The sequence below is a fragment of the Anser brachyrhynchus genome, assembly GCF_964034855.1.
Source record: "Anser brachyrhynchus genome assembly, chromosome: 20".
Classification (NCBI taxonomy): Eukaryota; Metazoa; Chordata; class Aves; order Anseriformes; family Anatidae; genus Anser; species Anser brachyrhynchus.
Window position 1 is genome coordinate 9,282,031 of NC_137713.1, and position 22,672 is coordinate 9,304,702.

The 22,672-nt window shown below is 50.7% G+C and overlaps 1 protein-coding gene across 1 annotated transcript in view; it reads right to left on the reverse strand.

Moving 5' to 3' along the window:
- Positions 1-3,013: 3,013 nt before the first annotated feature.
- The window catches only part of CASTOR2 (cytosolic arginine sensor for mTORC1 subunit 2), a 127,668-nt gene continuing 108,009 nt past the window's right edge, over positions 3,014-22,672 (reverse strand). Inside the window, exons 3-9 of the mRNA XM_080562719.1 lie at positions 21,640-21,833; positions 20,759-20,891; positions 19,331-19,454; positions 18,622-18,732; positions 17,141-17,223; positions 16,115-16,209; positions 3,014-11,823 (exon numbers count right to left, since the gene is read on the reverse strand). Of these exons, the coding sequence (XP_080418845.1) occupies positions 11,758-11,823; positions 16,115-16,209; positions 17,141-17,223; positions 18,622-18,732; positions 19,331-19,454; positions 20,759-20,891; positions 21,640-21,833 (806 nt within the window). The 3' untranslated portion in view covers positions 3,014-11,757. The remainder of the gene's footprint in view (positions 11,824-16,114; positions 16,210-17,140; positions 17,224-18,621; positions 18,733-19,330; positions 19,455-20,758; positions 20,892-21,639; positions 21,834-22,672) is intronic.

The following is a 22,672-nucleotide window of genomic DNA, read 5'->3' on the forward strand; positions in this document are numbered from 1 at the left end:
TGACTTCACACAGTGGCTGCTCTGTCTTGCAGTCTGCATTTAAACTTAAGCGTTGTGGTGTGGCAGGAAACTTCTGTCACCTGAGACACCTCTGATCCAGGAGGAGCCCTGCTGCTTGTGTAGCCCTGCCCCTGAGGACACCACATACTTAGGTTTAGCTCCATTATCCGGAATTCTGTACCAAATAGATTTTGTCTTAGCCCGATCAGAGCTTGGTGCCAAGCCCTATGCTAAGGCAATAACTTACGGAGGGCTTTGCATAAGCTATAGGGAAGGTGAAACGAAGTATGCAAACAACCCTCTGTACGTGCTGCTCTTAACATCGCTGTGTACCTTGTGTTGTGGTGGTGGGCTGAGGGAGAGCAATCAGCGAGTGAACGTTACATTGTGACAGAACTTCGCTGCTGTGCCTTCCCATTAAGTGAGCCTCGATTTATACCTTCTGCATCGGGCGTGAGCTGCCCAAACATGTTGTGTTGGCCTCCTGGGAGCAGCTGTGCCCTTTTTACATGAGGAAGCTTATTAAAGCATTGGAAATAAATACAAAAAATGGTGGCAGGAAAGGTGTTTGTAGGAACTCCCTCGGGCATGCTGCTGTTTGACGGGGCTGCAGGATTGCAGGTCGGTGCCTGGGCCCTCTGCAGGCCTGCAGCTGCTCTGCCAGCAGCGCTGCTTGGGCCTCTTGGAGAGCTGGGCTGGGGCCTCGTGCCATGTCCTACCTGCTTGTCTTGCAGTCTTGCTGTGCAATAAATTGCAAAGTCTGTGTGTTAATTAAATGCCAGCAAGGTCTTTAGCCCTAAATAGAAGTGTTACACAGCTTAATGCACTGGGGAGGGCTGCAATTTCATTGCAGTGGCCGTGGGCATTCGCTAATGCACAGCATGGTGGGAATGGAGTTAGTGGCACAGAGCTGTGGTCTGGCAAACACCACCCCGACCCATTTTGGTTAGAGGGGGCATTGTTGAAGTGCTTAGAGCCCTGAGATCAGGCTAGAGCTTGTCCGGAGCCTTTAGCCTGGATGTGGCACCTGTCACTTTGTTAGTCAGCATCTTGCACTGCCTGCAAAATCAGGGGTTGGCTTAGAGACCTGGGACCAACACCAGTTCCCCTTGTACTTGCCAGTGACATACTGCACTTGCTCGGCAGTTCATGCAGCGTGGTCTGCAGCCGAACGGCTGCCCGGAGGGTGCGTGCAGGGGTTGCTCTCCCGCCCTGCCTCCAGCTACCTCGGCATGTCCCACGTCAGGCCCGAAGTGCTGAGGGAGGGGATGAGCCGAGCTCCCGGGCCGCTCCTCACACCCCTTGTCCTGACAGCTGCTGAAAGCCGTGATGGCAGCGCCGGGCCGAGGCTGAGCCCCTTCTCCTCTGGCTGCTGGGGAAATAAATCCAGGTGGCAGGAGGTTACTCGGGGCGATAAGGGAAAGCAGAATGGGGCTCGTCTGCAGCGCTGCGATTCCTCATTGCCAGCAGCCCGCTGTGAATGTCAAAGCACAGGTGGGAGAGGGGTTGGTGGTGTTCGCAGCCCAGCTCCTGCCCCTCGTGTCCTGCAGCCCAAAGGTGTGGAAAGAAGCCCCCTGCTCCCTGCCAGCCTGTGGCGTGACACCAAGGACACCAAAACCCGTCCAGCCTCTGCGAGCAGCAGTCACAGGGAGGGCAGCGTTCGGCTGGTGCCTTTGCGCCTGCCCAGCGTGTGGCATGGTCAGCGTGGTGTCTGCCTGAGGACGTGCAGACGCCTGGCGCTAGCGAGCAGCATCCTCATAAACCAGCAGCAACCTTCCCTGCACTGGTATTCTACTAAGAAAGTAATAAAAACAAACCTATTAAAATAAAAAAGAAGCAAATAATAGAAAAATAATCACTTTTGACCCCTGGTCAAAGGAAGCTATGTCCTGAGGGGTTTTTGCTGCCCCCAAGATGGGTCAGGGCCATGTCTGAGCGCTGCCAAGGCGCAAGGACCCCTCTGGGGAGCTGGGAGCCATGCGCTGGGAGGCAACTTTGCACCATTTCGTCCTGCAGAGCCGCAGACGAGCCAGCCCTAAATATACATACCTGCAGCGAGGGGTGGGCGCAGGACACACACAGGGAGCAGCTCAAATCAGAGCTAAAATAACCTCCTTGATTTTGCATTGATTAGCAAGAGTAATTTGCCCTCCAAACACCACTGCACTGTCAGTTCGGGCTTAAAATAGCCTGAAAGCAGCCTGGGACAAGCTGCTCGAGCAGAACCGTGTGTGTGTACCATCCCAAGCACCCTGGTGGGCTGCAGCAGGGCAGGGCGAGGGACTCACACCTGAATTTCCACTCCATAGCCAGCCTGGCAATGGGACACATCAGCGCCCCTGAAACCAAAGTTATTTTAGGCACCTACTGTGTTACGGTGAGCTCTTTTCTCCACAGGATCCTTCAAAAACAAGTGACTCAGAGAACTAATAATTAGCCTGGGGTGTTCAAAACACCACTGGAACGATGTTACTTTGGCGTGACTCATCACACTGCAAATTTTGTGGTGTTTTTTTTTTTTGTGGTGTGCTGGGCCACCCCCCAGCGTCTGTGCCTCTTTGGGTAAAGGCAGAGAACCACTGATGATAAGGCACCATCAGCACATGCAGTCTTAGAGTCTAAGCTCCAGTTCTACAGCCAAAATCCTGCACATTTACCCCCAGACCCCAGTCTCTTTTGTGGGTAGCCGCGGGCCAGGGAGACCATGAGCTTGCACGGCAGCGTGGGGGGGCTGGTTTTCTGTTGCAATGGCTTTTTCTCAAGGCGAAGCATTAAGGTTGCATGTCACAAACACTTGGTGCTTGCTGCCAGATGAAAATTTTCCAGATTAACGATCCCAGACAAAATTCTGGGACGGAGCAAGCTCGGGGCTCCCTGAGAGCAGCCTGGGGCATGGAGAAGCCCTTGGGGCTGAAGCACACCCTGAGGTTGGTCCCATGGGCTGCCAAGCGCCCCAGGCTCTGAATACAGCCCAGTGCAACCAGGGGTTGAAAAAAAAAAAGCGAGCTACATCTTATAAAGACAATGCCAAGCTCTGCTTTATTTTCATCAGTTTGATCAGTACAAAAGCAGACAGCGTATGTTTCATTTTTTTTCTTTTTCATTTTAATTAACACTTTACAAAGTACAAAATATACTGTCATTTGTTTTGGAACATTGTTTTTTTTTTCTTTTTTTCTGTGTATGTTTTGTGTGTGGTTTTTTTTTTCCCCATACAGTACATAAATCTCAGCTTTTCAGCATAAGACCAGCAAAGAAAAGAAGCGTGTGCACTCGCTGGGAAAGCAAAGCATCCACTTCTCAGCTCCACGCATCGCGCCCGGGGCACCATGCTGGCCGCAGACCGGTCCCCTCGAGCAGCGGCGGGCACGAAGGTGTCGACGCACCAGGGGCCGCCTGTGCCATGTGCCCCCAGCCTCCCCCCCCGGTCTCCCCGTGGCTCAGGGTGAGCCCCTGCCTTGGTTTGCATCAGTCTGGTAGTTAAAGGGGGGGAAAAAAAATAAAAATGCTTTTTTTTTTTTTGTACTGTACCAAAGGAAAGGCTCCCGAGCGGAGCTGCGGGAGGTCGAGGTGCTGAGGGTGTCTGCGTCCCCAGCCCAGCCTCTGCCAGGCATGTGGGTGTTGGGGGTCAGCAGTGGGCTCTCGCTCACTTACAGAGACAGCGGTACCTAAACAAGGGGTTTTAAGGTCCCCAAGGTCTGTGCGCCCCTGGGGCTGCCCTGCTGGGCCACCCGAAGCAGCGAGGGGCAGGCCCTGGGTCACACTGGGCAGATGCTGCACCAGGAGCCCCTCTGCTTGCTGGAAATTTGGGGCAACGCTATGACTAGGGGCAATCCTGGGCGTTTGGGGAAAATCTGGGCTGCTTCTCAAGTCCAAAAGAAGTGGGGGGGAGAGATGCTGAGTGCTGCTGAAGCCAGGTGAGACACCAAGGGGGTGGCGGTGCCCTATGGCCGCTGACCTGCGCCCACTCGGTGTGACGGTGCCGGGTGCGGTGCAGCTGCAGCGTGAGCCCAGAATTACCCCAGGGCTGACAACACAGTGCATGTCAGCCCCGGGAACCAACCCAAAATCTGTCCCTAAGCACCGATGGGGATGATTGGGTTCCTCCATTCACCACCATCTCCCAAATTAACCCTCCTGGGTGCATTACGGTGCCCTAAGAGCAGGAGACAAGCGACAGGAGCAAGTGAGAGCCTCGCACCCCCTGGTTTAGTGGGAAAAAAACACGGGGAGAACAGGCGGGTGCACGGCTAATGGAGGTGGAGGGAGACAGACGGCTTGTCCAGAGGCTTAATCAGGGCTTCCACATCAGGGCCCTGCTGCAGATCCCTGCCAGGCCACCCCTTGCCTGTCCCATCCTCACAGCCCCACTGCCCACGGCCACAGGGCTGGCACCGGGGTGTCAGCAGCAGCAAGGTTTTGGGGTTTCCAAACGCGGACCAGGGCTGGCCTCAGCACCGCATGTGCCCCAGGAGGGAAACCACAAAGGTTCACGCCCAAAAGGAGATGTTCAAACCCCAGCGGGTTCTCCAGCACCAAGACTGACCGAACAGACCAGAACCGCTTGTTCCCCCGCGACACCACCCAGGTGTCCTGCCCCCAGCAGCCTTGCAGCTGTAGCAAAACTCACTGGGTCACTTTGCTGATCTCAACAATTCAAAAACAATCACAAGCCAGGCATCACAACTAATTACAAGAGATAATGAAGGGCAGTGGGGTTTTTCTCCTAGGCCCCAAGAACACAGCTCCCCACCTCTTCCTTCGGCTCTGCACGGCGAATGCTCCCCGCCGTCTCCCACCAGTGGAGCACTCGTGCTGCCAGCAGCCGTGCTGGGACGGCAGCGGCATTCCCACAAAGGGCAGGGTACTCAGAAAATTAATTTTTTTCAAGTTACAAAAGAGCTGGTAGGAATCCTTTGGGGGAAAAGAAAAGGCTTATCGCTGCCGTCGCAGAAGGGTTCAGGTCCTCGAGGCGCTGAGATGGCAGCAGGGAGGTGGGGGAAGCAGGGCCCCAACTCCAACTCCCTCCCAAACGCGCCGTGCAAGTGACATCACCTCTGCCACATCTGCACCGGGGGAAAAATCCAATCGAGCCCCCAAATGAAGGAGGAACTGAGCCACTTTTTGGCATCAGGGTGGGGAGGGCACTGGCACAGCTACTGGAGAGGGACCTGCAGCACCCCATGGGCTCTCAAACCAACAGCCCCGCCGTGCTGACCCCGGCCATGCCGTCCGTCCCCAGTCCCAAATCCACCCCCAGGTCATGTACAAAACAGAGGGGATTACAGAGCGGGGGAAGGCTATGACTTGTGGTCTGAAGGTAGCCTTCAGTCCCAGCCCTCAGCGTAGGAGTTAGCTTCCCAACCAGGAGAAATAGCTGGTGCTGTCTAGAGAGACCAAGAGAGGGACTTCTTGGCTATATGTGTTCCAAAGAGGTATGTTTCCCTGCACATTCACACCCTAAAATTATAATACACTTTGCTTGATACATACTTCATTTATTTCCCCTGCCAAAAACAGGGTCTGTGCATTGCTCCACATTCACCAGAGCTTCTGCAGGGGCAGCTGCAGCATGAGCAGCCTCCAGTGCTTGTGCTGTATTGCAAACACTTTTCTTCCCCTGTGCTAATTAGAGCTGGTATTTAAACCGAGTTGTGCTTAATGAAGATTAAGTGAAGGACGCAGCAGGGAGATGGAAAGGGGCTGAAGGCAGCAGAGGAACTCAAGATTCACGGTCAGGGTCCCCCAGCCCATGGTGGGAGAATTGCCCCGAGCGTTTCCACCTGGACTCAGAGCCCCCACGATGCCCACGGGGTAGCGTCGGCCCCAACACGAACAGCCCATGGGGGGACGGACAGACGGACAGATGAATGTGTGGGGAGGAGGTATCTAAGTCTGCGAGGCAGATCTGCACATCTCGGCCAATGTAAACACACCCCAGCACGCGCGGTACGACGTAAATACTATTTGGCAAAAGGCTTACTGGGTTTTACTCTCTAGCAGGTAATAAAAGTTTAATCCAGTCCGGCATTTGCAGTCAGGATGGGAACAGGTAAGTGAGATGCCTTAAGCTGCTTACTGGAGATGTCCACAGCAGCAGTAATAACAGAAAGAAAAGAAATCCTCATCAGGGAACGATTTCTTGTCCATCACCGAATGCTGCAGTGAGACACTTTTGCTCAGGAGCTAGCAGCTGCTGCTCAGACTCGGGCTGAACCAAGAACTCCTCCCGTGTCGCCATCAGAAAACGGCGATCACCCAGCGACAGGGCAGGAGCTGCTCGCATTGAAGCAGTGCGAAAGGAGCACCGACACGGGACCCGGCACCCTTCACCAAGGATCTGCTGCCTCTGAGCACGCAGAGACCCACAGAGGCTCTCCCCAAGGCAGAGGCTGCACATCGGAGGATTTCTGAGGACCGGGGCTTTGGGAGGGCTCGTGGCACCGTGGCTGGGACCGGGACGAAGGCGCCCCCGGGGAATGAGAGGGGAGCTGGGCAGGGAAAGGAACTCTGCTTGGTTCAAATTGGAGAAAGAAGAAAAATGGTTTTGTGCTCACAACAAACGAGCAAAACCGCATACCTTCATATTTGCTCAAGTACAAAGGAAATGACAAATGCCCTTCGCACCAGTCGGTGCCCCAGCCGTCCCCTCCCTTCCTCCCACAGGGAAACAGCCCCGGGGCTGCTGCGGGTCAGCATGGACCAAGAACATGGCCCCAGGGCAGGCAGGACAGTAACGGGAAAGGGTCCGACACTGACAGACTTGTGTTAGGGACCAGGGTCGGTTCATCTCCCCCCAGCAGCGTTCCCTACCCATGCCCGTGGTGCTGGTAACACTGAGCTTGGAGTTCAAAGCTAGCTTGGAAGCAGCAGCATGGCGTTTACATGATGAATGCCCTTTATAAACAGCGTTGCCAGTAAGTCAGTCTCAGTGCTAATGTCACCCACTGCAGGAGCCACAGTCTGCTCCAGCCAAATCCAAATGCTTCCACTAAAGCCTCCCATGCAAGGATTATCGCACGCCACTCAGAGCACCATCTTTCAGAAACTCCATCACCTGCAAACCGAACTGACTTCAGTGTCCAAGAAGAAACAGAAAGCTGCACAAGGCTGCTGAAGGGTGCAGGTATGGGTCAGTGACCTGGAGGAGCCGAAGGGCAAGCGGCCAGGAAGCATTTGGTGCAGTGTGACTGCGGGACGATGGTTGGGGTGAGAGCCTTTTCCCACACAGAGCCTTCTCAAAGCACTCCTGGCCAGCAGGGAAGTCTGATGACGAGATGCAAAGCCCACGCATTTCCAGTTACTGAGTTCAGGCAGCCTCTGTTACTCTTAACAGGAGAAGACCCTCCTCCACGTCCATCTATTTAAAAATAACCCACTGAGTTAATAACCCACCGATTTAAAGCTCCTCAGGTCAACAAACACAAGCTATCCAATAAATACCAGACATCCGCAGTGGCAATGGGTTGCCTTCAGGCCACCAACCAACCAAAACCTACACCTCCTCTGCCCAAACTGCCCTCTAGATGAAAAACAGGTACCCCAGATCAGCCAAGGATTTGCGGAACAGGCACGGGCAGCCCCGCACGGAGACGCTGAAGCATTCAGGACAGCAACTAAAAATGAAAAAGGAGCATTTTTTCTAAAGTCTTTGTGCTTGAGGCACCGAACTGAAGAGGAACAGGGTGTTTCCAAAGCAGGCAGGGAAACCCGGCGCTGTGGCCGCACCGCGCTGCGCATCGGGGTCGGGCTCTGCCCGCCCACAGCAAGCGGAGGAGCCGCAGCCTTGCTCCGAGGGGGCTTCGCCGCTGCTCTTTGCTGGAAACGTGTCAAGAAATCCAGAGTATAACTAAGTATTCGTATTGCCTATATACTTGAATTAAAAATATATGGTGAGTAAATGTGTGTATACGGCACTTACTGCGTCTGCCCGGAGTACACACACACATACTCACGCGGTATATATTAACCTATATTGCTCAAGTATATATGCTATGTACAGTATACAGCCATACGAACATAAAACACAGGCATTTCTACATGTGTACAACAGGGACATACTATTCCTACAGAAACACTACACACTTCTATGAACATACGCGCACTCTTGCACAGTAGAAAGGAACTTGCAGCCAAAATCTAACCGTGCGGAGAAAGACAAAGAACCCCAGGCAGTAACACACAGCATGGGAAAAGTTTCAATTGCTAAGAAACGAAGGCCTCGGAGAAGCAAGGAGGGCGAGCGAGGGCTGCTTCCTCCTCCCCTGCCCACCCCTCCTTGCAGGGCTGGAAACGCGCTTTGCATTGCGCCGTTTGGTGAAGTGCACCGAGAGGAACCCCGGGGGCACGGGGGGGTCCTGCGGGGCTGAGGGGTCCCTGATCAGCAGCAACCGTGGCCGTAAAGAGAGAATACTCCAAGATGATGAGAGTGGGGCTTGGACACAGCGCGGGCAGCTGGCACCTAACCTGGGTTTTCGGCGCTGCAGATGCCCAGACGTAGTCTGTGCCACGGGAACGTTTTCTTCCTTTTATCCAGAGTGGCAAAGAACCATCACAATGCCAGGGATGCACAGAGACATGAGTATCTTAAGGCATTACAAAAGAAAAAGACCCTTCCATTTTCCCCCACCCCAAAGTGCTGGCGAGGAGGAGCTGTCGGGCAGCTTGAAGAGCCACTGCTTTGAACTCATTAAGTGTGCTCATTAAATGTGATATTATTTTTTTTTTTTTAACAAAGCCCCCACAGCCCCCGTCTTGCCTTAGCCTCGTATCGATACTCTCACAAGTAATGCCAGATCCCAAGTTGGTGCTGATCTGAACCACACGCAGGGTCAGCCCCATTCCCAGCACTGCAGTGAGGCAGGCAGCACCAGGCGGAATCGCCCCTCGTCGCCTGGAACCATCTACTTGGTTATCAAGACAGAAAGAGAGAGGAAATAAAAATGTGAGTCCACGGACGATGGTGGACACAGGAAGGCCCCTGAGGGGTTTTCCACCTTGTGACATTGTCAGGGCGGGACATCAACCTGCTTTGTGACGTTTTGAAGCACCCCGGAGACATCCACAGATTTCACAGATTTAAGGCCGACTCCCTCAGGGAAAGAAGAGGAAAATGTAAATGGAAAAAAAAAACAACCACCCTCTAGAATAGCCTGAGTGCAAAATTTTAAAAAATAAAATAAAAACTAAATTTTTTTGCTTTCTCTTAAGGCTCAGTAAAGCTGCTGCTCACTTCAAGTAATCCCTTAGTGTTAGCGTCGCGGCCCTCAGCAAGCGGCAGTGGCACACGGGGAGGCCAACGCACGCTGCTCTCTGATGCACAAAGGGGCCAAATGCCCGTTTTTTCAGTGGCTGGCAGAGCCCAGGAGTGCACACAGGACCTGTCCCTCTGGCACTGTCCTTACACGCAGGGAAAGCTCAGGCTCGACTCGGCTGACCAGAAAGCTCGGGTGGCTTTCCAGAGCTGCAGATCAAGCAGCGATGTTCTGGCTTCCATCTCCAGAACAACTGCGTGACCCCACAAACAACCTGCCACCCCAAGGAGAAACCCTTCAATGCTTTATGTGGTGAAAAGCTACCGAGCACCCCACTGCAACCTTCAGCTCAGCTCACAGCTGCCGACGCCACGCAGACTCACATAAAACATCTCTGTTTTTTTGTTTTTTTCTAATATTGCACCACACGGCCTGTGCCAGCATCCTCACGGCACGTGGCAGGAAACCGAAGCATCCTTCTGAGCAAACATCCATGGTGCCACACCGGGAATAAACCTTTAGTCCAGAAATCTGGAGTGAATGTTGGGTGTCACAGGGCAACTCTGAAAACCCACGTAACGGAACAGCGAAACACACTGCTGGGTAAAGCATTAAACGTGCCCAAGTGCTCCTCAGCCGGGATGCTTTAATGCAGCTGGGGCCTAGAAATAAAAGTTACCGATGATTCTGTTTGCGGATGCTCCGATTCCCTGCCCAGCTGCCACACAACACCCCGCTGATCAGAAAACAAAGGGATTTGAAGCTCAGTGTCTGGGTCCAGCAGCACCAGAAAGCACAAATATAACTCAAATTTATCTCAGCCCTCCAATGCCACGAAAGGAGAACTAACCAGCGAGCCGTATGCCAGTGTGAGTGCCTGCATGTCCTGCACCCCGCTATAAACCTGGCTGCGTGTCCTACACACCAACACAAACCATGCCCACAGCGCGATCCCAGGAGCTTGCGTACTGCCTGCAGCTTAACGCAAAACCCTGCGAGATGCAGCCTCACGAAATCCATGCTAGAGGCTGTCTCTTCAGTAAGTCCTCATTAAAACTCTGAGACTGCTACTCCTTCATGTCAAAGACAGGAAGAAGCCCAGGAACACAAGAAATACTCGGGCTCCTCGCTGTAAAAGCAGAGGCCTGCAGGTGGCCTCCCCTCTCTCTGCTCGGGGTGCCGTTTGCTCTCCAGGTGCTGGTCACCGCTGTCCCCCGTGGCACCTCAGCGCTTTGGCCCTGCCACCTTGTAGCTGTGACATGAGGCAGACACAAGCATGCCCCAGGGGAAGAGCCATGTCACCGGCGTGTGGCGGGGCCAGACAAAACACCTTGCTTTTCAGGAGCGTTCAGCACCGTGTGGCTTTCAAAGGCCTGAACCCAATGGAAAGACCCTGGGAATCGAGTCCCCAGGCAGCAGCGATTTCCACCCTGGTGATGAAGGAGCTGATAAAACCCACCGAAGGGTCCTGGCAGGGTTTGGGCACCCTCCTGGCCCTGCAGGGGACAACAACCTGCTGTGGGTCTCGGACAAGATGGCCCAGGCTGTGCAGGGTAGGGGAGGAGCAGCTACTGAGGGGCCCTGGGCAATGCTTCAAGCCCCCATGAATGTCCAAAATAGGATGGGAAAGGAACGGAGGGCATGTGAGAAGAGAAGCCTCCCTCCTCCTCTTCTGGCCCTGGGGGACAAGGGGACAGCTGTGACGTGGGGTGAGGGGCCAACAGCTGCCCCAGCACAGGGGACACACGGGGAGGACGCCGAGGGTGGCTGGGGAAAACTGAACTGGAACGGCCGGGTTTCGAAGCAGACAAAGCGGTGGTGGCACCACCTGGGAGGCAGGCCAGAGCAACACGTCCCCCCCGGGCTTACTGCAGGCAGCCAGGCTTTGACTGCGAGGAGAAAGGAAAGAAGGGGACAACTCAGACAACAGGATACTCTCCCCTTTTCCAACGCCGAAGAGTTTTGTCAGGGGAAACAGAACCCGGTCCCCATCCTATCTCAACATACGCAACGACGGACGGTCCTCAGAGAAAGGCTGATGCGAGGAGACAAGCCAGCACTATGCGACGTCTTTTCCGTTTAATTCCACATTTCGTAGTGTTTATGGCCCCTCTGCTCTGGCTGTGCCACCAAGCCCTCGGCAGAGCGCCCGCAGCCGTGCCGCCACATTTCACGGAGACACCGGTGTCCCCGGGGCGCTCCTTCCACACCGCCAAAGGTCGCCCTTCGCCTCAGCGCTGGGCCTCAGGAAACTGTCTGAACTCCCTTTCCTCCTGCCCCTCATTCATAAAGAAATTTAATAAAATAACAATAATAATAATAATAATAATAATTAAAACAAAGGCTTATTGGAGCTGTTTCTGCTCAACTTTCCACAGTCTCTTTTCATGTCACTCTCTGGAATCAGATTTTTTTCAAGAAATACTGTGAGAAAAAAAGAATAATAATAATAATAATAATAATTATAATAATAAAAAGCATCTGGAACCAGCTCAGAAGATTTCTAATGCTTTTCAGCTTGACTGACTTGGAGTGCATTGACCACACCGTTTATATTTTCTTCAGGTACCTGCAAGAAAACAGAAAAAGAGAAAGGTCAGGCTCTAGCAAAAGCCAGGGTCGGATGACAACGAAGAGAGAGGCAGGAGACAAAGCCAGAAGAGCCCCAGGGTGCCAGGTGGGATGCTGGACACCTGAGCTCCACTGAGAATGGGCTTCATCTAAGAGAGACCCCCTCCGGCGCGGAAGTGCTGATGTGTAGCTCCCATAGGAGCAAGTTTTTCAAGTAAGAGCTGGCTATTTGCTGTCTGTACGGTGTCTGCTGGTGGGGAGACAACAGTTTTGGGCCCTTCCTTGCCTTCTCTTCTCCCTCTCCCCTCTCTTCCCTTGCTGTTGTTGGCAAAGCACCATGCTGGGGCGAGCAATGCTGCCCCTGGCAGGAGGGGGAGCAGCCGCTCCCCACCCAGGACTGCAGAAAACACACCACCACCTTTGGTGCTGCCACTGCTCCAGCGTTGGGTCTGGCTCAGGAGAGCCACTTTCTGCCCCAAAACCACCTCAAACCTTGCAATTCCCTGTATGGATTTCACAGGTGGGAGGAAAGGGGTAAAGCTGCAAGCCCTCGTGGCTCATTTATCCCGGAGACTTGCTTTATGCGTGTGTATGCCAGGAGCTCACTTGCACACGGTGCCTGCCTGATGGATTTATACACCTGCCTGAGAGCCCGTGAGGCTCTCCAGGGCACCCTACAGGTTTGGGACACGAGAGCGTGGGTGGGGAGACCACATCAGGTGACGAAGGGACCGTTTGTCCAAAGAAGAAGAGGCCTGCCCATCTGTTTGTGGTGGGGGTCCCAGATGGTGCAGCACAGCACCTGAGAGTTCTTACTCCGATCTTGTGATGAAACTTAACCACAGAAGTCCACACACAATATTATTTGTGGGTGTCTGTTCACACTTGGTGCAGGAAGAATCCCTTGTAACAGAAGATGCAGAAGATCTTGGAGCGACTGTCATCAGTAGAAAAGAATATCACAAGTAAAGTTACGTGAGACAGAAAAGAGGCGTCTGACCGTTACATAAACCACAGATGACACTCAGGGGACAGGCAGCTAACAGCTCCTGGAAAGTGGAGAGGGGACTGAGGGAAAAATAAATTATCTGTGAGCTGCTGCAAGAAGCCAAAATAATTCACGTTAAGTAAGCTGAAGAAGGGACTGCTTCGTCTGTGAGGTATTTGAGTCCTTGGCCAGGAGCACAATACCTGGATTCATTGGAGACCCTTCAGAGCTCAGACAGTGGAAATAAAACTGGGCTGTGATTTTCTGCAGGGCTTTTAACAAAACTGAGAAAAATAATAATAAAAAAAAGGCCATGAGAAATAACAAGAAAAGCATTCAATTTTCCAGTGGGAAGATGGAACAGGAGACGCTAACTCTGATGATGTGTGAACGAAGGTCAGCTGGGAAAGGAAGAAAATAATCTTAGAACAACCATATAGCTATTTTTTCTGGGTTTGGAAGAAAACTCCAGCAAACATCCACCGCACGAAAGAGGACTATGAGACAGGGCTCTCCTCTGCTTCTCTTTCATTTTTTTTCCCTGTACATTGAATACTGCAGTGGGAGATGCTGTGTGGCTCTTTGCTTCTCCAGAAGATAATGAGAAAAGACACAGGAACCGAGTTTGCAGGACACATTTCCTTAGCCAGACCCAGCAGAGGATCAGGATCTCTCCATGTGCTCCTTTAGGGCAGTACAGAAGCAGGAGGAAGCAGAGCTGGCTTTCACCTGCACCTCCTTGTTTAATTAAACTCAGCAGGCTGAACCTTCACTCACTGCAAAATGCTTGACGCCCTTAATGTCAAGGAAATATCAATCATACCACGAAGGTTTCGGCTTGATTTTCTCCAGGACAGATGTGCAAACAGTTTTGATTTGTAGGCAAACATCCTGGTTTGCCACCAGTGGAGAAGTCCTACCCCTCTCTGCCCCTTATAAGAGATCCCCAAACCAGGGCAACTGGTGCAGCACGTTCACTCGTCAGCCAGAGGGCAGAGCAAAGCATCCACGAAAGGCAGAGCAAAGCTCCAAACTACCTCCCAGGCATTGCTTCAGCCTCATCGGATGCAAAATGCTGGTGAAGAGCAAGACACCTCCCAGCATGAGGCAATGAGAGCAGAGCACCTGGAAAAGCTAAAAGGGACCCTTCTCACTTGCTCTCTCTAGACATACCCTAGAGGGAGCTGGAAACCGTAGCTCTCTCCAGCCCAGTCCTACATCATCACACCAGAGACCTGGAGGTTCCCATCTCAGCAATGTCTCCCAAAGGGACCTCTTCTCAAGCACAGCTCCTGGTTTCCAGAGCACACTTCTACTGCTCCAGCAATGCAGGGAGACCTAAGTATTAACAGCCAGGTCAAATAAAAAAACAAGCAACAAAAAACACCTTAAGATGGACAGAAGGATAAAGATCAGGTCAAGGGGAACAACATTTTTTTTATAAAGCACTCTAAATTGTTGACAGCAAATACTGAATGACCTTAAACAAAGGAAGTGAGGATGCAGAGAAAGGATTCAGGATGCTCTTAGACCTTGAGAAATGCCACTAGAAGTCAAGGTGTTTGCGTAGCAAAAAAATAGTGTAAAGTTAGGGAAAACATGCCAGAATCTAGGTGAGGTTCTTGGCTAACCAAACCAGCCTAGAGCCAGAAAGCACACAGCCCAGCCACTGCTTCTGGAGCAAAGTCAAGCAAAGGAGGGCTTGAAAAGCACCAGCATCCAACATGTTTTGGTGAAAGGTTTTGACAGCTAGAATAGCACCATCCAGATGAAAAGGCTTTTAAAACTGTAAGAAAAAAACAACAAGTAGCAAGAAAAAGGATAAAATACTGATTTGAGGAAGGGAGATATGCAAGACCTTAATGCACAGCCAAAATAACACCTTGCCAGCTGCTCAGAGGCAGGGAGCTGCTGGGCTTGGATGCAGCAGGGAGAGATGCTTTTAAAAGGCGGAGCTGCTGCAGAGTCATCACAATTGTATGGCACAAGTTTTAAGTGAAAAATCTATTTTCAGCAGCAGGGTTTAGCTCTCCAGATATCGCTTGACAATTAGAAGCACTGTGCACCCTGTGCCCTGCACAGAAAGCATGTTCCTGTGGCCACAACAACAGGTAGGAATGTGAGGCAAAGCTAACAGTATTGATTTTAAAATGGTGTTTTATTAGCTTATCTTATCAGCACAGTTAATATTCAAGAAAATAAGACAAGCATATATAACACTCTGACCTTTGCTATCTAGAAAAATATTTACCTTTTACTCTTTACACATATGACCTACGGGCTGCAAATGGTTCGTGCCAGCTGTGAAAAACCAAAGTAATTAGCTGAAGGAAAAACAGTGCAAAAAAAACCCCTTGAACTCCTCGGAGCTTCTACAGGTCAAAAGTAGGGCCTGGACAGTGAATTTACACTGATATAGGAGAGGTATAACGCAATAAAGGGCATATTTAAGAAAACAAAAAGCACAAAACAGCAGAGTTTTGTTAGTTTTGTTAGTGCATAGGCTACTGACTCCCTCCCTAAATACTTGAGGAACAGGCTCCAAGAGAAATGCCATCCTGTTTGCAGGCACAGGTGTAGCAATCTTCCCTTTTCAGGGAAATTCCTCTTTTTTGAGGGTGTCCTATAAAGCCGAAGGAAGGAGCAGAGGTAGGCCCAGTGCCTAAAAGGTAAAATATCTGCTGATATAAAAGAGAAGAGAGCCCCACACGAATGACAAGACAATGCCTGCACTGCAACTGCTACTGATGCTCACAAAAACACGTCCTCAAAATCACCTGCCCTTGCCCGGCTGCCAGTTATTACTCCCTACGAAAGGTCTACACCAGGAGGAGGACAGAGCAGGAAGAGCAGAGCTAACCCTGACTCACAGACAGATCTCAAACCGCAGAGGTTAGGGCCACGCAGGCACCACGAGATGAAGGCAGCAGGGTGCTGTTGGTGCAGGACGGTTCCCCCACAAATGCACCATGCTCCAGAGAGTCTGCAGCCTCTGACCATGACTGCAGGAAAATGGAGCGGGTCGGTGGCTGTTCCTAACAAAGGACAGTGATGCACTGGAAGAGACTGGGAAGGTCACAAAGTCTCCATGATTCTCCAAGAATGACAATCCCTAATGAGGTTTTACCTTGGGGTAGGGCTGAGCTTGGTTCAGGAGCCTGTGACACAGGGCCGCTGCATCACAGAAAAGGCCCCTCAATGAGTTCTCTGGATGGGAAATGTTATTCTCTTCGTGGTTTTTCTCCCACGGAAAAAGACCAAAAGACCTCCCCTACCCCAAAGAAGCTTCCTTAAGACTCACCAACGCGTGATCAAACTTAAAAGTACTGATGTAGTAGGCTGGGATGTCGGCCGCGGCCAAAGGCTCAGAAATCTGAGCGACAATTCCACATTCATCTGTAGGGGAGATAAAAAAAATGATTGATTGTCCATTTCACTGATACAAATTAAACATCTCAACTGGATTCTAAGCTAACATATTAAAATATTGCATACTCAGGGGACTGGCAGGTTCCATCAATTAAATATGCTGGGCCATTTCTACATATTTTGCCTCTGAGATGCATTAAAAGAAGGTGCATGAAAATTTCCTTCTTGCGTCATTTTTTTTGTCTGGTGTAGAAGAAAGTACTAAATAGTACCGAAAAAAAAAAAAGGAAAGAAATTTTCAGAAGTTTTCTTGAAGCCTGTATTTTGGAACTGTTACAGAAACCATGGGATGGAGCCCCAGTGTTTTCTGACTATCATGTCTTTATTGCAGAACTCAGATTGGACTCCTTTATAATTGCAGGAGACATGAAAATAACAGGAATACTTCTGCAGATGTGATGTATTTGCTCTGTGCTACTTAGGTCCAATACTCTTTTCAGTAGAAAAAACGTTTGCAGCACTGGAAGTGAAACAGGTCTGTGAACAGGACCCTTGCTGTAACTCAATACTCAACCTAAGGCCCCAGAGTTTTCCAAGGATTGCACTGGAGTACAACAGTGCTTTCTGACTGCTGCTTTCAGTACCTACAATGCATTCCCATGCTGCCTTTTTGTCCATTTTTAATTTTTAAACAGAGACCTAGCTGTATCTACCTCCAAAGACCAGCAGATGAATGTAATTTAGATGGAGCTGTCAAGCACGTAGCACTTCTAGACCTGGAAGTCTGACTTATCAGGTAGGAGTCAGGCTCTACCTATTTGAAAACCTCAGCTTGCAAAGTCAAGTTAAGCTGCTGGCTCTCAAAAAGCCTCAGTCAGATGGATTTTTCCATCACCTTTGAAGGCCCTGAGGCAAGTGGCTACCTGTGCACTAACTGATCCCCCAAATGTTTACCTACCGAAGCCAAGAGGCTGCCCACCAATCCGCACCATCTTCCAGAGTTCGCCAGATGCACTTGTAAACAACAAATTATTAGGAAATCTGCAAAAGAAAAGGAACACCAAATGCGGCAATTAAAACACAGCGGTGTGTCGGATTCTGCCTGCGGGTATGCTGCTGTTCCTGTATCCCTTCCCTGCTTGAAGCCAGCAATAGCAGCAGCAGCAGCAGCTCGGTGAAACTGAGAAAAGTCAGGGCAAACGGCACAGGTGCACCTGCCTGCCCCTCCAGATGTCCTACACTAAATAAGCATCTGATGCTGGAAGTGTGCACAGGTACTCAGTGAGGCACAGAAAAAAAAATCCTAAGCAACAGGCGATGCCCCAGCTTTAAAAACCTTAAGACTTTTAATACAAGTGCTTGACTTGAGCTGGGTTTTGAAGCACCTAGAGGCGGCAGATGCTTCTAGACACACTCTCTTTGGTATGTGACAGTGCCCAATGTTTTTGTGTCTGAGCATCACCAGTGCTTTTTTCCATACCATCCCTGGGAGGCCCCTGAGAGCCCTGCAAAGATCCCAGTTCTGTAGTGAGGAAAGAAGGCTGGTTGGTGGCTACGTGACTTGCCCGAGGTCAAGCAGGCGGTGCGTGACAGAGAACGAACTGGCCACCCCGGTTCCCCAAGCACCAGGCTGCTGCTCCAAGCCTCAGGCCTCTCTTGAAGGCAGACAGAGGTTTACCCCAATTAAGGTCGAAGAAACTTTCAAGAGGGCAATTAATAGTTTGCAAAACAAGCCCCTAGGGCAGGCAAGAATCAAACCAAGCACTGCACTGTGTGTCAAAAGCAAACCTATGCATCGCATCTCAGTGCAGCATGCTGTCTAGCCTCTAGACCTTAGAGACTCCTGTGACGTGGAGCTGCAGAAGTACACACACACAAACAGGCTGATATTCGCTCCCTAGCTGACTTTTTGCCTTGCCAGACAAACGAGCCATGGGCTCCCGCGGCACAGGGATGACTCAGTACATTATCATCACAACCAGACTCTGCACCAAGCCCAGCCATGTGTGAAAGTGAAGTGGGAGGACAGTGCCACCGAAGTCCCCACCCCACTCTCAGTTTTTGGCAGTAAATCTTCAACCACATACACCAGATTTTTTTGGTTTTTGCTCTTAAGATTACAAGTAATGAACAATGGAATAAAAATGTCAAAACCACTTTGCTCCAGTGTCCCTCTTTTGAAAGTAAGACAGCTCTTGGGATCCTACATTACACTGGCTTGTTACTTCACCAAGGGCTTGAACAGACAAGGCCAAACTTCTGGACCTGGATCAACATGCCAGACTGCACTCAGTAAAGTGACAGGATGCACAGGCATGTGACAGCCACACAATGAGGCTCCCCAGAATTAACATGTAGGAACTCAAACGACTTCCTGCTCCTTTAAGAACATCACAGGTGTTTTTTGGGAGCTCAGGAGACCCTAAGAGCAAAGCTCACCTCTGCTGTGTCTGGACATCCATGACCAAGGAGATGTAACCCTCAATGAGAGAAAAGGAGAAAAAGCGAATGTGTCCCGAGTCTTCGTTGCCGACCACCGAGTCTTTTACTCTGAACATACAGAAAAGAACAACATTAGCTGTGGCTAGAAGAGCAAAGGAAGGCTTTTAAAGTAGATACAGCCACTGAAACCAGAGATGTTCATACACTGACTTAGGGAAGTGACAGTGAGTACTGACACATCACACTGCTTTTCATTCTTTTGATTTTGCAGGGGAAAAAATGCCAGTCCCCACAACTGACAAAACTCTCCCACCCCTGCCACAAGCCCCTCCTGGAGGAGAGCAGTGGGCCAGGAGCTGCAGGCACCAGAAGGGTGCAGCATAACCAGCCGTATACCCTTGGGTCACATATGGATTTGCAGCACATGGATCAGGTTGCTACTCTTAGCTTAAGTCTGAAAAGGCTCACCTTTGCAAAGCCAAAAGAAAAAAAAAAAAAGCCAAAGTCTTTGGGCAGCCTCAATCTCCTGCATGCCTTCCACCTGTCAGGACAACCCTCCTGAGCCTGTAAAACCTCCCTCCTCTCCCTCCCTAAATGCAAGACAGCGTAAGCAGATCCCAAAGCATCCCAGAGGAGCAATGTAAATTTGTGTCTCTGCACACCACCCATACCTCCCTGGGGAGCCTGTCTCCCTGCCACGACCTACCCATTGGAGTAAAACATGACATCCATTAGGAGTGTAGCAACAGTGGGAAGGGTATCTGGATCCAGGCTGGTGACGCAGAACATATTACTCGGACTGGAAAGGGGATGAATGACAGGCCTCTGAACTGGAAGAGACACACAGACACACACAGCTATGAAGCCACACCTGCAGCAGGTTCGCATCCCACAAGACATTATCCATGCACACGCAGAGAAAACTGGCAGTGTTTTCAAGGTAAAAGCAGAAACTTTCTCATTACTGAAGCCCTGCGGGCTCTCAGACAGGGACCAAGGAGCCTGGGGACAACCTCCTCTTGCAGCATCCTCCCTGAGGTGTGGGCTGAGGGCATCCCAAGTACTCTGCCCTGCATGGAGCACAAGTCAGCTCAGAGGGGCTTTCAGGCCACTGGGTACACTCACAGGAGACCAGGGGCAGCTAAAGGTGGCAAGATAAACTGTACAGCAGAAATAAATTCAGGCTTCCACCATTCAAAAAGACTATGGAGGACATCTCTCTGGCTGTGGTTGCTGGCAGTACACCCTCTTTTCCCTCCTTTCTCAAGGCCTATTTTGCTGTAACACTGACAAAAATTAAAAACCAGCTGACACGCAGCAGCTTGGCAAACACACTTGCAGCCAGTGGCTACGGGGCAGCCAGTAGTTAGACATTAAACCGTTAAACACAGCAAAACAGCAAATTGCACACCTGTGCATGCTGTTCACTGTGCCCTTCCATCATGCTTTTTGTATAAGGCTCATTTTCTTAAGAAGATGATCTACAGCTTTCAAGTGATGAGGCTGAGTGGCACTTCAAAATAAGTGATCCCCGCTTTGTTTGGTGTGGGCATAAAACTGCACACAGGTGTGTATGTAGACATATGTATTTAAGGAGTTCCTTTTCCTGATTGTGCCCTTTGCTTGATGCTTGTTCCTGTACACTGGAAACATCCCAAGGTTTTGTACGGCCTAGGGCTCACTCTGGCCTTGATCCCGAGTGGTAGTGAAGTGCGGAAGTTGAACAACAACGTTCTCTATGTACCAACTGCTCCAGTGCATAAACAAGCCTCTGTATAAGCTGTTTTCCTTTGAAATGTTAAAACGTGAAGTATGGGCTACAGACAATGCCATTTTTGCAACTGAAATGAATTGTGTTTTAACCTTCTGTCCTACAAAAGGCATGTCTCCTCTAGAGACATTAAACTAGCATTAAAAGCCTCAAATTCAGCAAAGCTCATCAGCATTGCTCGGAAAGTTAAGCACCTACTCAAATCCTTGGTCGAACTGGGATAGACTCAGGTATGTGTTAAGATGGTTTATTACCTTACAACAGGATAATCACCCACCAAAACGCTGAAGGCAGCCAGGAGGCAGACTCCTCACCCCCACAGAGACAAACTCCCCAGCAGGCTGGGCCCGCGCTGGTCCTTACCCAGTTTTGGTTTGACAAATCCATTTGTTATCCCAAGGTCATCGGCAGCCACCGTCTCCCCGTTCACTACTCTGAGGATGGTGAACTCAGCAGCCAGCGTGTGCATGACGAAGGGCAGGTCTCGCTCACGTACCTGAAGGTGACAACAGGGTTAGCTTGTGATGGCATGCACCAGAAGTGAGAGCGTGCTGCAGCGGAGGCTACGCACTCTCAGGGCACAGAAGAGTGGACACATCATTCTGGTTTGAGCCAGAAGGTGCATCAGGATAATTGCCATCTAGATCTGTGTCTAGGGAAGCATTTTTGGTGCTTTTACTGCAAGTATCCCTGTGGAATTCTACAAGCTTGAAGCAGCTTGCAGTGACTAAGAGGGAGATGTTTCACCTCTTTTCCAGCATCCCTGCAAGAATTTAGCACTGCTTGTTCTTCAGCCTTGTTCCCTAAGGAAACAGATCTTATGTGGTTGTGCCCTGTGTGCGTGCACACACATGCACACATGTGAGGCAGAGTCTGCTCATCTCCAAAACAACTTTGGAGCCTCTTGTCCATCACCAGGCAACCTGACAGCAAACACTATGTTCCTATAATGCAGAAAACCAAAGTCAGAGGGAAGGTGGAAAACGCTGCCAGTGCCTCCAGTAAGGGAAGGACCACTCTCATTAGAGACCAGATAACCCATACCAACAAACGCCTCATGGCTTTTTGGGAACGGGAAAAGCTCCTGAGATGCCAGAGAGCCCAACGGCATGGCACAGAGCTCTGGGGAAAGCAGGCTTTGGTGTTCCTGCTGCTCCTCAAACAACTTGTTGCCAATAAAACTCTGCCCAAGTGAACTTTCATTTGGTGGCAGGTGCCTGCCCAGTTCTCTCGTGTCCTCTTACCAGGATGAAGTCCGTCTGATAGGTGGAGAGCATGAACACTGAGATGTTTTGGTCAGCTAGTGGTGCTATTACTGACTTGGCAATTTTGGTCACACCGATGGGCTGGGAGCCGGAGAAGCCACCTCCACCAGACACCACGTTGAGGGCAAGCCATGTCGCATCGGCCACGCTCAAGTGTTCTGAGGACGGGAGCTCTGCAAAGAGACAGAAGGGGAGGACAGAGATTTGTTTTAGCAGCAGAGAGAGCCATGTCCACCATCTGATTTGTACGTGGTTAGCACAGACCTCAGTGCAAGGAATGAGATGAGCCCACTTACCCAGCCAGCCTCCTGGGCACCCCACACCGCTTCACAGCCTGGTGCTGTGCTGCTTCTTAGATAAACCAACCACACCAACTTCACTGCAGGATTCACACAGATTTCCAGGGATGACAGAGGGCATTACATGAGCCTCAGCTGTTTGCTTGGATGCTGGTGACCCACACTGCTGACATCCACACATGGAAACAGCCTGAGGTCTTTGACTTCAGTCTCCTCTACCACCCTATTTCTCCAACTGCTTTACTCAAGCTTTTCTCCCTTTTTCTTTCTTCTTCTTTTTTTTTTTTTTTTAATTTACTTTTCGTGCTCTAAACCCTTTTTTTTCCTCCTGGACTTGATACGGAGGTTGATGGAGGAGCCTGGGTGCCAGGGCAAGGCGTGGGAGGTGCAGAGCAGGACCCCTGTGCATCTGCAGTCTGCTGCCTCCATCTCTAATGCAGAAGCCAGGAACCCCACAGCTCTATAAGGGACGGATGGTGTAACACACGCACTAGAGATTACAAGGTGATAACACAGCGAGGTAAAGGAAATCGTTTTAAGAATAACCCCAGTTCCATTCCATTTGCTTCTAGTCTATTGTCATTAAGGTGCTCAAAATCTGTACTTAAACCACTTAATACAAATTTCTAACTGTTTTAAAGAAACCTTAATGTATTAACTGCCTGTAAAACCAGACACGGACTCTGGAATGAAGGTATAACCTTCTCTAAGAT